The following is a 17487-nucleotide window of genomic DNA, read 5'->3' on the forward strand; positions in this document are numbered from 1 at the left end:
ATATAAATTCAGATTTATTTTTTCAATTAAGGGAAATTCTTGTTTTCTTTTTCTTTTTTCAGAGCTGAGGACCGAACCCAGGACCTTGCGCTTGCTAGGCAAGCGCTCTACCATTGAGCTAAATCCCCAACCCTTTTTTTTAAATTATTTTTTTAATTACACTCATGATATTCATTAATTACACTCATGATATTAATTACATTCGTGGTATTCATTGATTACATTCACAGTATTCATTCAATAATTATATTTATGATATTAATTTATTAATTGTATTGATTCATTACATTCATGATATTATGTCCTAATTCTACTGTCTGTTTGTGGGACTTTTCCATCTCACAAAACAGAGGTTCTGAATTAGGGAATCATTGCTCTATATTCCTTTCTTCTCCATATTGAGATAATGGGAGACAGGAGTTCTTTGTGCAGCTCTGGTTGGCCTCAAACTCACAGAGATCCGCCTGCCTCTGCCACCCTGAGTGCTGGGATTAAAGCAAAGGTGCGTGCTACCACCGCTCTGCACGCTGTCTTTATTTATTTATTTATTTGTTTGTTTGTTTATTTTGGTTTTTTCGAGACAGGGTTTCTTTGTGTCATTTTGGTGCCTGTCCTGGATCTCACTATGTAGACCAGGCTGGCCTTGAACTCATAGAGATCCGCCTGGCTCTGCCTCCCGATTAAAGGTGTGTACCACCGCCACCCGGCTATGCTGTTTATTCTCAAACACCCTTTTAGGTAGCAGAGGTTCCCACCATGCCAAACACAAGGCACTTTTACACTTGCACACTATTTCCAATTGCCTGGCGTTCCCATCACAATACTTAAAATTCAAAAGGAATTGCGAATGCTTTCTTTTCTGTTTTACAGGGAAAAGATGGTAATGCTATTTTTTATTTTGCTTAATTATTTTATTCTATTATGATGTTAAAAACCCATCAGCTTTTTTGAATCTCAAACCCATTTCAATCACCTTACTCGGTGGTATATACATTAGAGAAGACAGAAGAACACCAAATAGTTACTAGCATGAGGCTGGAGCTCAGGAGTCACCACAGCTCTCTTTCCTCTTCTGTTAACCTCACAGAGGTGTCCAACCTTTTGCCATTGTGACATGATGTTCATGGCCTTCCATGGGATGTGTGCGTGAGCGCGCGCGCACACACACACACACACACACACACACAAAATAAATACATATAATAAATGTTTTTTAAAAGAAGAAAGTAACTATTTTTGTTTCAGCCACAAAACTCACATGCCCTGACAAGTTTCACCCCTGGACATTCATTTTTTTTTTGTAGATGTTATGAACCACAAGGATGAAATAAATGATGAAAATCATTGGAACAGTACGATACAGTGCAGATTAAAAGCTAACAGGCATAGGAGCTTAAATAGTTGCACTAACAGGGCAGACAAGCATTTTCCCTAAGGAACCTTAAGAAACTTTAATATTACTACATTTAACATTCTGTGACAACTTTGAGCACTGGTCTTCATATAACCATGCTTTCTTCATATAACTATCCACAATTAGTAGCATCTTACCAGCAATTTATATTGCATATGCTTCTGCATATGCCTCTAAACTTTTCTTCCTTTATAAAAATTATCTTATTTATTTATTTATTTATTTATTTATTTATTTATTTATTTATTTATTTATTTATTTAGGCTGGCTGCACCTTGTAGCTCTGGCTGGCCTACAGCTCTCTATGTAGACCAGGCTGACCTCAAACTTACTGAGATCTATCTACTCTGCCTCCCCAAATGCTGGGATTAAAGTAAAGCCCATGCTACCATGCCCAGCTGCCTCGATAATTTAAAAAAGATTTTATCTAGGTGTGGTGATGCATGCCTGGAATCCAAGCACTTCGGAAGTGGAGGCAGAATCAAGAGCTCAGGTCATCCTTAGCTACATGGGAAGTTTGGGGCCAGCCTGGGCTGTGTGAGACCTGTTGTTTTTTAACCAAGTTATATTTATTATTTGCTTGTAGCTGGTGGAAGGTGTGTGTGTGCCTGTGTACGTGAGTGTGTGTATTTAAGTCAAACATGGGGGTCCTGGGGATTGACCCAAGGTCATCAGTCTTGGTGGTAATCATCTTTACCCAATGAGCCATGTCTTAGCAAAATAGTAAATTAAAAAAAATACTTTTAAAGAGGAAACATGTCAACATAAAACCACAACTCTTACCTCATCCGGAATATAAGTTTATTCTCAGCCAGATATGAGTGACCATGGCTCAAGAACATGGATTCGGATTATCCCAAAACTATGTTTCAATGTAAAAATAATGAAGCAGAATGAAAGGAGGTAATAAATCAAGGAATTTGATAAATACATTGTGGGGATGTCATAGGTGAGTTAGAGCAAAGAGGGAAAACTCTGGTATAGGTTGTAAATGGCGTCTATGATGTGTAATTTTGGATTGGGGAACTAAGTGAATGCACTCAGGCTTTATGTGATGGTTGAAAGGATGTTAGGTCAGAATCAAAGGTTAGCACTGAGTGATTAGTAAAGGGACTAAAGATAGCCCAAGATGATTTGTTTCTAGATCTGTAACATTCCAACTCTCCACAGTCATGAAGTTCTAATTTATAAGCCTGGTAGGCTCTTTAACATAGTTTTAGCTTTTTCAATAGGGGTTTAAATTTACATAGGCAGTGCCTTCTCAGGTTTCAAATATCATTAATGTTTTTGAGTATTCAAGATCAAAATGCCTCATCCTACTTTTATGATTTGTGTGTGGGGTGGGGAGGCACACAGGTACCCCTGCATGTGTGGAGGTCAGCTCTTTGTGGAGTCAGTTCTCTCCTTCCAACTTCCTGTGGGTTCCAGGGATAGAACTCAGGTTGCTTGTACTTTAAGCTATTTTATGTCATTAGGAAGACATCTGTGACAGTATGCTGATCACGGGAAATGACTAAGATTCTGTGTCCACTTCTTGTGAGCGTCAAGTGAGATGAGATGGATACAGCTGAAACAGCTTGTGGCTGTCACGGTGAGGGTTCCGGGACAGAGTTACACAATGTAAGTTACATGAATGCTAAAGGAGGTGTTGACCTTCATGTCTGACTGGGTCTTCACAAACATGAACGTCCGTCACCTAGAAAGGAGAGTTAGGCTAGAGCAGCCAGAGGGGACAGGACGCGCACACGAAAGCATGGGAGCAGAAGGCGCACGCACATGCGTGCTCAGACTTCCCACTTTGTGAGCCTGGAGGGTGGAACTGATGACGTGGCTAGGGTTAAGGCTGATGGAAAGGTCTGTAAGAAGTGGAAAGCCATTTGAGTATTTCCAGCAAGGCCGGAGAGCAGGTGGCTCAGGGGTTAAGAGCACTGACTGCTTTTGCAGAAGATCCGAGTTCGGTTCCCAGCACACATCAGGTGGCTCCCAATCATCTGTGACTCCAGCTCCAGGAGGATGAGATGCTCCTGTCCTCTGAGGGCACCTGCACCCTCACACCTTCCCCTCCCCTCAACGTAATAAATCATGAAAGTGTTTGAGAAAGTCAGGGTGAATGAATGACTCAGATGTTGCTATAATCATACAAGTGAAAAATTAAGCATTAAGTTTATTCAGTGGAAGAGGAACAAGGAAAATAGGTAAGTCCGGACTTTACGACTGAAGTAGGAAATGATGTTTATGCCTATGGTTCCTCTTCTTCAGAGCCAAGAACTTGGATGTTGGGGAGGATGAACTAATACAGGTAGGTATACAGAAATGGTGAAGGGAAAGACTTCACTCATTCGTTCATTCACTCATTCATTCATTCATGGTACAGTGCCGAGGATCAAACCCAGGGCCTTCAGTCTGTCCTAGGCTAGCATTTTTCCAGTAAGCCACAGCACAGTCCATCAAAACCAGCCTTGCAAATGTAAGAACCTGTAAGCTTTAGCTTTCTTAGAAGAATAACCATGCAGATTAAGGCTATAAAATTAGTTTATTTCAAATGTGAAAATATAAAAACTGCTTGCATAAAAGTTTGAGAGTATTGAAGCATCGAAACTTTAAGGTCTATTTTAATCAATGTACTCAAATTCAATTGAGATAATATTCACAGCAGACACAAACATGTAGAATTTTAATCCTTAAGAGGATTAAAATCCTGGGGGAAATACATTCTGTTACTTGATCAGAGCACAGGACTGTAATGTCCAGTGATGTGGACCCCACCGAACCTCCCAGAGGAGGGTGGCTTGATGACAATTATAGGCATCAAATGGTCATGGATGGTGACTGGGGAAATGACCGTAGACCTATTCCTAGCCAGTAGGACTTGAGACTTGAAGAAAGGCTTGCTGGGAGAACCTCCAGGAAAGGTATCTTCAGGTCTGTGAAGGAATCACTCATCTTCTTCCTCTGGTTGCTACCAGATCTCAATGAACCTGTAGATCAGTCACAGGCATCATGTGACCAGGCCGAGAACAGAGCCAGTGCTTCAGACAGGGGCAGAGCAGGTGAAAGCAGCTGACCCATGGTGTGCCCAGCTGTTGACCCTGCTTCACTTGAACTTCTTATGTGGGCTATAAATGTCCTCATTTAGTGGTCTCTGTTACTCACAGTGACGTCAAAGCTTCCCAAGCGAAGCAAGAACTAATGGTATAGAAAAAGTGAACACTGGGATGATTATGACATGTCAGGGGTTTCCTAAAACTTCTGTCTACCAACCGTCTCCTTTACAGTCATTTCCAAACTATGTCACCCCTTTCCTCAAGTGTTGTCACTGGTTTTTGTTTTTTGTCTTTGTTTGTTTGTTTGCTCTTAATACTACCCCACCCACCCATCTGTCCTTTCACAGATGGTTTCTGAAAAACAGAGAAGAGGAATGGGGCCAGTTCTCTTCCTTTTAGTTCCTGTCAGGTGTGAGCAGATGTGTCTTTTCCAGGCAGTATGAAGCTGTGGCAATGAGCCTTGCCCTGCCGGAGCTCCAGAGAGGCTCCTGAAGGACAGACTGGACAGTCTTCTAACCAAAATAATAATAATAATAAAAACAAAGCTTTAAAAAAATCATGACATATCCTTCACTTCTTTGCCTCTTGTTCATATCGAAGGCATTCCTATACATTTTTAATAACCCTCAAAATAGTGCATGCAAAATGCTAGGCATCATTTGGCACACGGCGCCATTACCTGCCATTACCTATAGTGTCTGACTTAGATGAGGTCACACTGGCGCCAGCACTGAGGCATGCCCCCGTCCCTGAAGGCTCTGGAACTGAGAGGCCTTCCTACAGACCACTAGAGCTTTGCTTTACTCTCATGAATAACACCCCTGAACTCTTTCATCTCGGGGCTACTGTATGCCTTTTATTTTCATAAACAAGCAGCAATTTTGGCATTTCTTATGACAAAAAACCCATAGGAAAAGGCAGGCATGCCCAGGGAGGTTCCTGGGCGGAGTGGTTTCTCTGTTAAGGCTGGCAGAGTCTGGTCATCCACCATCTTCAGGGTTTCACCGTTCAGCTGGACAGATCTACGGAAAGGAGAGACAGGCCTGAGTTGGGCAGGTTGTGCATGCACTATGGCCTCTGAGAAAGCTGTGAACTAATTTTAAACCATGGAGGACTTCTGTGGCAGCGTGAGTTATATAATTTGTATTTCCGCACTAGGTGAGATTAGATGTCTGACCAAGACAAACTTAGAGCCACAGAGGGAGAGAAAGTAACTGGAGCAGAGCCCGTCCGGCCCGCCAAGCCCGCAGCAGTACTGTCTGGCTTTTTACAGAAACATGCACAAACTATGCACCTGTTTTAATCTCTTTTTCCAAGATGGCGTCACAGACATAGCTCAAGCTGGAACTTACTGTGCGACCCTGACCGGCCCCAGACTCCCAGTGATCTTCCTACCTCCTCTACACCTAGGTTCTTTATCTTTTTCTGAGGTGATTTTTGTTATTTGTAAAAACTGATAGGATTGATGAGTGTTATGTTTACGCCATATATAGAACACACGTGACACATGTATAAGTCATCACCATGCCTGCGTACAGTAAGCACTATGGAAATGTTATGTATTGCCATTTTTTTTTCATATACATGAACATAACAAGCCAGGCCTGTAATCCTAGCACTGTCAGGAGGTGGAGCCAGGGGTTCACAGTCTTCCTGACTACACAGCATATTCAAGGCCACAGGAGACCCTATCTCAAAAACTCCTAAAACAAAAGTAACCCATTACATCATCCTACTTTTAATACCTCAACATATTTTTCCATCTTTCTATGCATATAAACACATTTTACTTTAACGGTTGTGCTTATGCATATGAGGGTTGTGTCTACATGCCAGAAGAGCATCGGCTCCCATTATAGTTGTGAGCCACCATGTGGCTGCTGAGAATTGAACTCAAGACCTCTGGAAGAGCAGCCAGGGCTCTTACCCTCTGAGCCATCTCTCCAGTCCTGTATATATTTTCTTAAAACTTATTTTTCATTTACTACATTCTCATGTTTGTTCATATCATACAGTATTCATCCACTGTATCATTTTAGTGACACACAGCACAGGATTCTATGCTGTGAATTCATTAGTGCATTTACTTAATTCTCTACTTCTAGATATTTTGTTTCCATGGGGTGCTATCCTGTGTTTTTCCTTCTTTTTTCACAGGTTCTTTCTCTGTAGCTCTGGCTGGCCTAGAACTCACTATGTAGACTAGGCTGGCCCCTAACCTGGGAGCCATCCTCCTATTTCTGCCTCCCAAGCGCTGGGATTATAGGTGTGCACCATCATGCCTAGCTTGCACTGCTCATGTTTTAAAAGCCTTTTCACCTCTTTTCTAAGACTGGATCTCACCATATAGCTCTGACTGTCCTTGAACTCACTCTGTAGCCCAGGCTGGCTTTGAACTCACAGAGATCCCCCTGCCTCTGCCTCCCGAGTGCTGGAATTAAAGGTGTGCATCACTATGTCCTGCTCCACCTCCTGTCCTTACGAGGGTCAGTGGGTAGGAACTGGGTTCCATATAACCTTTGTCAGAAGCTCAGCACCTAGTCCCACAACTCAAGGCATACTAACAACATGCCACAATTGGGCCAGCAGATACCACCAAGGCTATTCTGAGGTGGATTCAGTCCACAGGCTTTGGTTTTGTTTTTACGCTCACATATCACATCAAGTTTATATAAGGAAGCAGAGGAAATATGACCATCTTCAGGAAACCACAAGTAAAAATAGGTCTTGAAAGATATCTCTGAATACTGGTAGTAAGAGCACTCAGCATGAACTGAAGGACTGTTTGAGAATGCCTACCAATGCCAGGCGGTGGTGGCACATGCCTTTATCCCAGCACTGTGGAGGTGGAGGCAGGTTGAGCTTTTTGAGTTTGAGGCCAGCCTGGTCTACAGAGCAAATGCCTACTGAAGTCCTAGGATCAATTCAGTGCTTTGCTACCTCAACTTGAAGGTAAGTTTGATATTGTGAATTAATAGTGCTGTGTAAGACAGGAACACAGCAAGATTCCACCTGCTCAGGTTGTGGTGTTTAATCAACTATACAAATGTGCCCTGAGGGATGTGGGTTTAAGTGGATTCAGCAATGAGAGTGGGGTTTCATCTGAGGGAAGTAACTGGCTTCATGTTTTGAAGACAGAAACAGGAGGATAAGGAATAGAAGACAGGTCTGTTGGACTGCAGGTGAGATAAAGGTTTAAAGAATTAGTAAGCAGCAGGTTTGGCAGAATTGAGCAGCCTTGGAAAAATTCACCTGAGATAAATACATAAATACTGTTCAAATACTTTCACTCAAGGCTGGTGCGTCAGCTGACAGCCTGATTCTGGTGCCCCAGACCCCCATGCTGGAACTTCCGCATGCTGCCCTTTGACCTCTGCACTCGGGAATGCACCCAAAATGTACTTAGAAACAACAGAAATAATTTACCAAGAAGCTGTTTCCAGCCATTTTCTTACTCTATCCACCCCTCCCCCCAACTACTGCAGTGCTGTGGGAGAATCCCCCCCAGCTCTGTGTGGTGTTTTTAGTCCACCCACACGCCCTAACTAGATCAGACGGATGGTTCTGTGCCACTGGCTATCAGTATCCTCGGAACAAATACTCTAAATGTGGAAGTACTCTACACGTGATAAACACCAGCCACAAACCCTTTATCTACAATGGTGTCCTGCTTGAGAGATATGCTGGGGCAGTGGTGGCACAAAGCTTATGGGAGACACCAACCAATAACTGATCTGACTTAAGGCCCACCCCACGAGATAGAACCCATATCAACACTGCTTGGGTGACCAAGAACCTGAGACTAGATAGCTAGCCCAGGGACCTAGGGCAGAACCGAATAATACTAATCTAAAAAAAGAAAAAAAAATGTAGTGATGAAACAGCTCCTAATGATATTCTCTCTTCTCATGACCAGTGCCTTGTTCAGCCATCATCAGAGAAGCTTCCTCCTGTATGGGACACATATAGAGACCCACAGCCAGGCATTACACAGAGAGCGAGAGACCTGGGAACACTCAGCCCTAAAGGGGACGTCTCCATCAAATCCTTTCCCTCAGAGCTCAGGGAACCCCACGAGGAGAAAGAGCAAAGAGTGTAAGAGCCAGAGGGGATGGAGACACCAAGAACACAAGGCCCTCTACATCAACATGAGCAAAGCTCATGTGAACTCACAGAGACTGAAGCAGCATGCACAGGGCCTGCCTGCATGGGTTTGTGCCAGGTCCTCCAGGTGTATATTATGGCTTCCAATCTGGTGTTTCTATGGGGTCCCTGAGTGTGTGAACAAGTGGGTCTCTGTGGGAGTCCAGAGATTTCCTAGTGAGATCTGAGCTGGCTTTACCCAGCAGAGCTGCATAGGGCATGGATTGACCATGTGCATGGTTACCAGGTGTTTGGAAGGATCTGTACGTGGCTGTGCTAGGGGGAGGTCTTTTGCTCCACCCCTTGGCATTCCTTTAAAATACCCTTTAGGAGCAGGGTGGTGGTGGTGCATGCCTTTAATCTCAGCACTCTTGCACTCGGGAAGAAGAACCAGGGGGATCTCTGTGAGTTCAAGGCCAGCCTGGTCCACAGAGCGAGATCTAGGACAGGCACCAAAACTACACAGAGAAACCCTGTCTCGAAAAACCAAAAACCAAATGACAACAATAAAAAAAAAAACAAAAACAAAAAAAAACTGGAGAAAAAACCCTTTAGAAGAGACAGAAGGGACCAATGGATTAGGATCCGGGACCTCCCAAAGTTATCCTGTGTTTCTAGCTGTATCCCCCCTCTATATTTCTATCGAAATCTCTTATCCCTCACTCCTCAAGAGTACCCTGAGGAAAAAAAGTGGGGGTGACAGTTGATGAAAGATATGACAAGCATTAATGTGTGGGTGAAAAGCTTGGTGAAATTCTGAGTGAAGTTTTAGTTAAAGTTGGTTGAACTTGGGATTGACTGGGAGACCAAAGATTTAAAAAGCAGAAGATTCTCTCAAGACACAAGTTGTGTGATAATAGTGTGTTTTGTGTGTGAATGAGAATTTGTAAATGTTGAATTCTAGGCTTCGACAATCATTGTCAGTGCAGATCAAGCTGCAAGTATTTATGTTTTAAAACTTAAATTATAAAGCTAGTTACGTCTTTCTAACAACTAGTTTTAATGTTTATGAGCATATTTTACCTACATTACCTTTTCAGGATGTTGAGAAAGATGTATCACAAGCACAGACTGGAGGCTGGGGGCTAGATGGTTTTGAGAAAGAGGTCTTGGTGGACTCTTTCATAGAGCAAAGGGAAGCAATGCCTTCTGGGAAATGAGCTAAGTTTTAATCTAGTTTTTAAGATTAGAAGTCAAAAACAAAAATATTAAGGAAAGGAAAACCTAATTGATCTTTGAAGTATTGTTATGTGGAATTGAGTGGGACTTTTGAGGCCTTTCTTCCAGAAAACAAGGACTTGGTTGTCAGGCCTATATTAGGCCTAAACCTTGGTGACATGTAGTTGTACTTAAATCATTTCAATGGAAAGTGTCTTAGTGATTGGAACTTCTAGTGCAGTTTGGAGTTCTTCCATTTGAAAATGTGATATTTGCATGGGATTGTTTGAATCTTGTTTTCCAGTCCCTCCCCATCACCACCCTCATAGTCTGAAGGTAGATTTTTCTCTTGATAAAGGAACAAAAAAAGTGAACATCTTGTTTGTAAATAGGTATCTAGTAACTAGTGGTAAACTTGAAATGGTAGAATTCTTTAAAGCCTAATTCTAGGTAGCCTTAGGAAAATGTATCTTAATTATTTTTGAACCTGTATTCACCTTTTTTTTTTCAAATATCTTAAGTTATATTTTCTTTTTCAGAGCTGCTTCTTATTTGGGGCTACTTTTTTTCTTTTTTTTTAAATTGAGGCGTAATTTATAAAAGGGTATATTGTTTTGATGAGACTTTTTACAACTGTGGCTGGATGTCTTTCTTTAGTCTTCCAAGAAGGGCCATTTTACTTTTTTAGAGTTACTTTTTAAAGTCATGAGGTCAACAACCTGGACTACTATGCATGTAAGTGCTAATGCAAATTAAAACCCAAGTTGACCTCCAGCAGCAGTTCATTCTATGTTGACAGTGAGAGAACATTTTGCCTGTTAGGATACTGTTACTCGTGGACTGAAATGCTGAAGAAACCCCTCCCCCTATTTTGTTTTTTGCAAAAATCAAGGTATATTCTAGGGTTTCCTGGTTGACCTCAACAGATAAACTGAGATGATAGTCTTAGTTCAGAAATGATCTGAATGTAGATTTACAGTCTACGTGTACAGCTGGCTAAGTGAGATCGCTTTCACAGTTCTGCATGTATCCCTTCGGCTCCCCATTAGTCACTGAACTCTTTTTTTTTTTTTTTTTTTTTTTTTTTTTTTTTTTTTTTTGGTTTTTTCGAGACAGGGTTTCTCTGCGTAGCTTTGCGCCTTTCCTGGAACTCACTTGGTAGACCAGGCTGGCCTCGAACTCACAGAGATCCACCTGCCTCTGCCTCCCGAGTGCTGGGATTAAAGGCGTGCGCCACCACCGCCCGGCATGAACTCTTAAAACTGGTATTGTAACATTATCACAATGTTTTGCGCCAATTTTATAAACTTTACAGTGCAATATGTGTTCCTTTTCTGAGGCAAACCAAATGTATATTTCTCAAGGTTCTGCTGCTAACAGCAGCGTTGATGGAGGATTTTTTATACATTTGTAATAGATAGAAATAAACCAGAAAAAAAGAAGAAAAAAAAAGTGGTGGAGGAAAAGGTGAACACTGCAAGAATACTCAAAAGGGCTGAGAGTTGCAAACGCCAAGAATGGCTTTGCATAGTAAATGGAATAGAACAGCTCTGAACTATAGCTTACTTTTCCTGGTTTGGTCTGACAGAATGATTGAATGCTTTTGTACAAAAATCAGAGCCTTAAAAACAAGGATTTGGTGAGATTGTAAAATGGTGTGCCACTTTGGCAAAACAGTTTGGTGGTTAGTCAAAATGCAAAACATTGTTACTCTGTTACTCAACAATTCTACCCTTAGGAATATATCCTCAAACTACTGAAAATGTGCACCTATGAAACATGTACATGAAAGTTTATAGCAGTGTGTTGCTAATAGTAAAAAAGTTAAAACAACTCAAATAGCTATCAAATACTGGAGAGAAATAAAATGTGGCTTATTCATACAATAGAATATTATTAAGACATAAAAATGAATGAGAAACTGACAGATTAAATGACTTTGGTGAACCTTCATAATTTCATTTGTAGATCTTTCCATTTCTAATTTATAAATACATTTGGGGTTATAAATTATAAATGTACTGCCTCCTGTCAACATTGTATACTTCTATTTGATGATTTCTGTGTCAAACATTATATGGAAATGTTTCCAAGTATTTTCTGTATTAACTGTGAATGAATAGAACAAAATAAATTGCCTGTGATGGAAAAAAAAAGTGGGGGTGGGCCCCTCACAGATCTCTGAGCTTTTCAACTTTTCTTCTGTTGGCTTGTCCAACTTTGATGTGATAGTTTTTGTTTATCTTATAGTTTGTTTTGTTATATATATTTTTTAAAGGAATGAATGAAAACCTCACCACCAGGGTAAAGGTTAACAACTGAGCTGTCACTTGCTGGGAGAGAGAATGAGTTTTCCTCCATAGAGAGACACACCAACCTCTCCAGGACAGGCCTCATGTTCAGGAAGAGCTGACAACATAGTGAACGCCACAGCTTTTTGTGTGGCTTTTATTTGGATATAGTTTGGTGGGGTTTGTTTGTTTTCTTTTTGAGTGTGGCCTTATTTTGTTTTCCTGGCCTTGGGGAGTTTGTTGTTATACTGGGTTTTTGTTCTTTTGAGAAAGAATCTAAAGCTGAGTTGGCAGGGCAAGGATTTGAAAGGACTTAGGGGAGGGGAAGAATATGATCAAAATATATTTAAATTTAAAAAATGTTTTAAATAATAAAAAATATAAAAAACAAATAATCGAGCCGGGCAGTGGTGGCGCACGCCTTTAATCCCAGCACTCGGGAGACAGAGCCTGGCGGATCTCTGTGAGTTGGAGGCCAGCCTGGGCTACCAAGTGAGCTCCAGGGAAGGCGCAAAGCTACACAGAGAAACCCTGTCTCGAAAAACCAAAAAAAAAAAAAAAAAAAAAAAAAAACCAAATAATCTAAATACACTGACTGGATCTTAATATGTGAAGATATTTGGGATTACAGATTTTCTTCTAAGATAACTACTAGTTTGTGTCCATATCCTACATTGCCCTCTTACATGAGTTACAGCTGTATAAATAAGTATTCACATATAGAATTTATGAAATAAAAAAATGTTAGAATGTAATAGTTATCCTCTCCCCCCCCCCCCCGCCACTGAAAAACCCTCTCTATTCTGATAAATGCCAATAAACTTACATAAAGTTTGCAATCAACAAGAAAAATTACTTACTTGGAAAGTAACCCATCAGGTCCAAAAGGCCTTAGAAGGTACTTGTCCACTGGCTTGTTAAACAGTTTATATGGCAACTTCAAGTGCTTGGTGACATTATGGAGGTTCAAGGCATACAGAGTTAAATCTCCTTCCCGATACCTTGGGCTAAAAGCAAACAGGTTAATTCAGTCACATATCTGTCTGACTTACACACTGAAGAACTAGAACATTCATGCAATCAGAGATACCGAGTACCATATTCATATGGTGGTGGGATGTATTAGCAGCCTTTCCAAGGATGATGTTAGGCCAATCTTGTGGCCCTATTTTGAAAACAAGAAAAGTACTATTCTTCATATCACTACTTCGTGAGCCAGAAGGCTGAGAGCTTTGCTCCTTTGCCACATTGAGCTCCAGAAGGCCATAGCCAGACCACATGTTTTTATATATAGGAAGGATAATGACAATCTTGATGATAATAAGATCTATAGTGAATTCCAGTTATAAACTATATAAACGAGCTATTCCTAGTCTAATAAAAAGACTAGCCAGGAGGCTGGTCAGAGCATAGGCTGCTCTTCCGGAGGACTAGGGTTCAGTCCCCATAACTCACAACATAACTGTTGTAATGCCAATTTCAGGAGATCCAATACCCTCCTCTAGCCTCCAAGGGCACCTGGTACACACATGGTATACACATATATGCAAGCAAACACCCATACATATAAAATAAAAATAATTTTTAAAAAAAAACTGAAATGGGGCTGGGGAGGTGGGTAAGCTGGTAAGATGCTCACTCCATCTCCTGAAACCCCGTGAAAAGCTGGACAAGGTGGCTCATGCTTGTCATTCTCGTGATGCTGAGACGGGAAGGAGAGACGTGACTCTCTAGAGCTTGCTGGCCAGCTAGCCTAGCAACTTGGCAAAGTTCCAGGCCAGTGAGAGACCCTGTCCCTAACAAAAGGTAGACAGCACCCGAGGAAGGACCCGAGATTGTTGATGTCTTCATGAACACTCATGTATGTGCATGAACACATGTGTACCCCACATGTGAGCATGCACATATACAAAACACACAGAATATGCTAATCACACATAATAAAAGGATGATTAAGACAGACGAAGGCCGAGGGTGGTGGTGCACACCTTTACTCAGAGCACATGGGAGGCAGAGGCAGGCAGATCTGAATTCAAGGGCCAGCTTGGTTTATATAACAAATTTCAGGCCAGTCAAGACCTCCTCCTAGTAAGATCCTATTTCAAACAAAACAAACAAAAAATAAATCTGTTGACTTTTCCAGAATTTATCCACTTCAGCCATTCCGTACTTCATACCATGACCTCCACTGTTCCGAGTCCCCAGTGCCTAGGAGTGGAGAATGTTAGGGGGCTTTGGGGGATAATACTAGCCCATCTGCCATAAGAGATGGGAACTCAGATAAGCTAAGCCCTGGGGTTTGGGGATCTCTTTCTACCTAAAGCCAGAGTGCAGGTCTAGCAACATCTGCATGGCCTCTTGCTCTAAAACATGGTCACAACTCAAGACTATTTTTTATTTATTTGGTTCATTTCTGGGAAGGACATATGTGCGCCACATGTGTGGAGGTCAGAGGCCGACTCTTGGGAGCTGGTTCTCTTCCACTGCCTTGTGGTGACCAACTCGGGCCCTGCAGTCCCTCTACCTGCTGCGCTGTCTGCTGGCCCAGGTACAACTTAAAAAAGAATCTCTAAGTTAAACAAGCTAGGCTTATTTATTTGTGCGCATGTGCACACACAGAGGGCAGAGGACAGTTTTCAGGAGTCGGTTCTCTCCTTCCACCACGTGGGTCCCAGGGATGGAGACCAGGTGGTCAGTCCTGACGGCAGGGGCCTTTAGCGGCTGAGCATTCTCACAGGCCTTTCCACCCTTTGATGCTGTTGGTGGTGTTGATTCTTTCTTCCACCTGGGTAAACTAAGGAGATCAGTCCATCCACAGACTTGTATATTCAACACTAATTCATGTTCATATTACACGCACCCGTAAGGAATCATCTGCGTACCATTCAGGATATGTTTTCATTATAGACATTATTTCATTAAAATCATTATGTAAATCTTTGCATATGCCCATATTGAAACAATTGTTTTGCTTTTTAATCTTATTTATGTTTGTTTTTCAAGACAGGGTTTCTCTTTGCCCTGGCTGCCTGGAACTTGCCCTGTAGACCAGGCTAGCCTTGATCTCAAGGATCCACCTGACTCTGCTTCTTGAGTGCTGAGATTAAAGGTGTGCCACTACCGCCCAGCTTGGTTTTTTATTTTTAAAAAACCTTATTTATGATGTGTATGAGTGTTCTGCCTGCATATATAGTGTGTGTGTGTGTGTGTGTGTGTGTGTGTGTGTGTGTGTGTGGTGCCTGCTGAAGCCAGAATGTTGAATGCCCTAAAACTAGAGTTACAAATAGTTGTGAGTCACTATGTGGGTGCTGGGAACTGAACCTGGGTCCTCAGCCAGTGTTCTTACCTGCTGAGCCATATCTCCAGCCCCTGTTTAAGCAATTGTGTGTGTGTGTGTGTGTGTTCTTTTTTTTTTTTTTTTTAAGAAGGATTCCTCTTTTTCTTTTCTTTTTTTTTAAGAGTTATTTATTTATTATGTATACAGTATTCTGTCTGCACGTATCCCTGCAGGTCAGAAGAGGGCACCAGATCTCATTACAGATGGTTGCTGGGAATTGAACTCAGGACCTTTGGAAGAGCAAGCAGTTCTCTTAACCTCTGAGTCATCTCTCCAGCCCCATGTGCATGTTCTTGTATGTGAAATGTGTGCGCATGTGTGTGGTGACTAGAGACCGACAGTAGATGTTTTTCTCAGCTGCTCTCTATTTTTTCTTTCTTTTTTCTTTTTTCATTTTTTTTTTGAGACAGGGTCTCTCGTTGGCTTCGAGTTCACCAATTCAGACAGACTGGCCAATCAGCACACCCTGGGGACCCTTTTGTCTCCGCCTTCCCAGTGCTGGACTACAGGTACGCACTGCCACATCCAGCTTTTTCTACATGGATGCTGGATGCGGATCTCAGGCCCTCATGCTTCCTTCCACACAGCACTTCCCCAGCCGAGCCATCTAGCCAGACCCGCTGGGAGGTTTGGGAGTCTGGCATCATGAAGACAAAGAAAGAAAGAAAGAAAGGGTAAGGAAAAATGACACAGTTCAGATCCTTACGCAGCTGGAGGGCAGCAGGGGTGCTGGACAGGACATCTCCCGCTGACTGGCTGACTTGTTTGGGGGAAGCGTGTGCCGGGTACTTACTGGTGGGTGTTTGTGCAATGCAGATACGCTCGCAGTTTGCTCCTGTCCGGGCCTTTCACTTGCACCATCAACACCTGGGGACCTACCAGTTTCTTGAACAGGAGAGAGAGCCAGTAATCCTGTCATTCAGGGGAGAGAAGGAAAACAGATCTCTGGTTATTTTCTTTTATTATTTATTTATTTATTTATTTATTTATTTATTTATTTATTTATTTATTTATTTATTGGTTTTCCGAGACAGGGTTTCTCTGTGTAGCTTTGGAGCCTGTCCTGGAACTCACTCTGTAGCCCAGGCTGGCCTCGAACTCACAGATATCCGCCTGCCTCTGCCTCCCAAGTGCTGGGCTTAAAGGCGTGCGCCACCATACCTGGCCTATATCTTGAAGATTATGAATAAAATAGTCAATTATTAGATGGTGTTTTTAAAACAAATATATAACCCTGGCATGTTGTAAAGTTAGCTAAGCTTTATGGCTTTATAGTTGTTGTTGTTGAGACAGGGTCTTACTCTGTAGCCCAGGCTGGCTTGAAACATACCATGTAACCTGGCTGGCCTTGAACTCATGGTGATTCTCCTGCCTCAGCCTCTCACGTGTGGGATTATTGGCAGGAGTTACATCTGAATGTCATAAACAATTCTGAACCTTGGCCAGTAGCTAGACAGCATTTTCTCCTTTCTTTTTGTGTCTGTGTGTATTATGGCGTGTGTGTGTGTGTGTGTGTGTGTGTGTGTGTGTGTGTGTGTGTGTAGGCACGTGTGCACCATAGAGTTTGTGTGGGGGTCAGTCAGCAACCTCTAGTGTCGGTCTCTCTGCTTCCTGCTGGATACACCAGAATATGTGGCCTCAAAACGTCTGGGAATTCTGTCTCCTCCTCCATCTCCCCCTCCAACTCCCCCTCCCATCTCCCCCTCCATCTCCCCCTCCCATCTCCCCCTCCATCTCCTCCTCCCATCTCCTTCTCCTCCCATCTCCCCCTCCCATCTCCTCCTGGGAGCTCTGAGATCACAGATGGACAACACTGCACCAGACTTTGCATAGTTTCTAAGGATTCAAAGTGTAATAAAGGTGGACAAGTGTGCTGACGCACGCCTTTGATCCCAGCTCTTGGAAGGCAGAGGCAGGTGGATATCTGTGAGCTGTGGCCAGCCTGGGCTACAATAGTGAGTTCCAGGACAACCAGAGTTACATAATAGAAAGAGCTTGTCTGAAAAAAACAAAAGCCAACACAAAACAAAAATAAACCCAAGTGCAATAAGCACCTTCACCCACCGAGCCATCCTCCCAGCCTTAGAGCAGCAATTGTAG

General features: G+C 42.3%; 1 protein-coding gene across 1 annotated transcript in view; it reads right to left on the bottom strand.

Moving 5' to 3' along the window:
* Nucleotides 1–3928: 3928 nt before the first annotated feature.
* Nucleotides 3929–17487, bottom strand: part of Hpse (heparanase) — a 41733-nt gene continuing 28174 nt past the window's right edge. The window contains exons 10-12 of the mRNA XM_076546724.1: nucleotides 16181–16299; nucleotides 12911–13057; nucleotides 3929–5480 (exon numbers count right to left, since the gene is read on the bottom strand). Coding sequence (XP_076402839.1) covers nucleotides 5321–5480; nucleotides 12911–13057; nucleotides 16181–16299 — 426 coding nt within the window. The 3' untranslated portion in view covers nucleotides 3929–5320. The remainder of the gene's footprint in view (nucleotides 5481–12910; nucleotides 13058–16180; nucleotides 16300–17487) is intronic.

Source organism: Peromyscus maniculatus, chromosome 10, assembly GCF_049852395.1.
Source record: "Peromyscus maniculatus bairdii isolate BWxNUB_F1_BW_parent chromosome 10, HU_Pman_BW_mat_3.1, whole genome shotgun sequence".
NCBI classification, from domain to species: domain Eukaryota; kingdom Metazoa; phylum Chordata; class Mammalia; order Rodentia; family Cricetidae; genus Peromyscus; species Peromyscus maniculatus.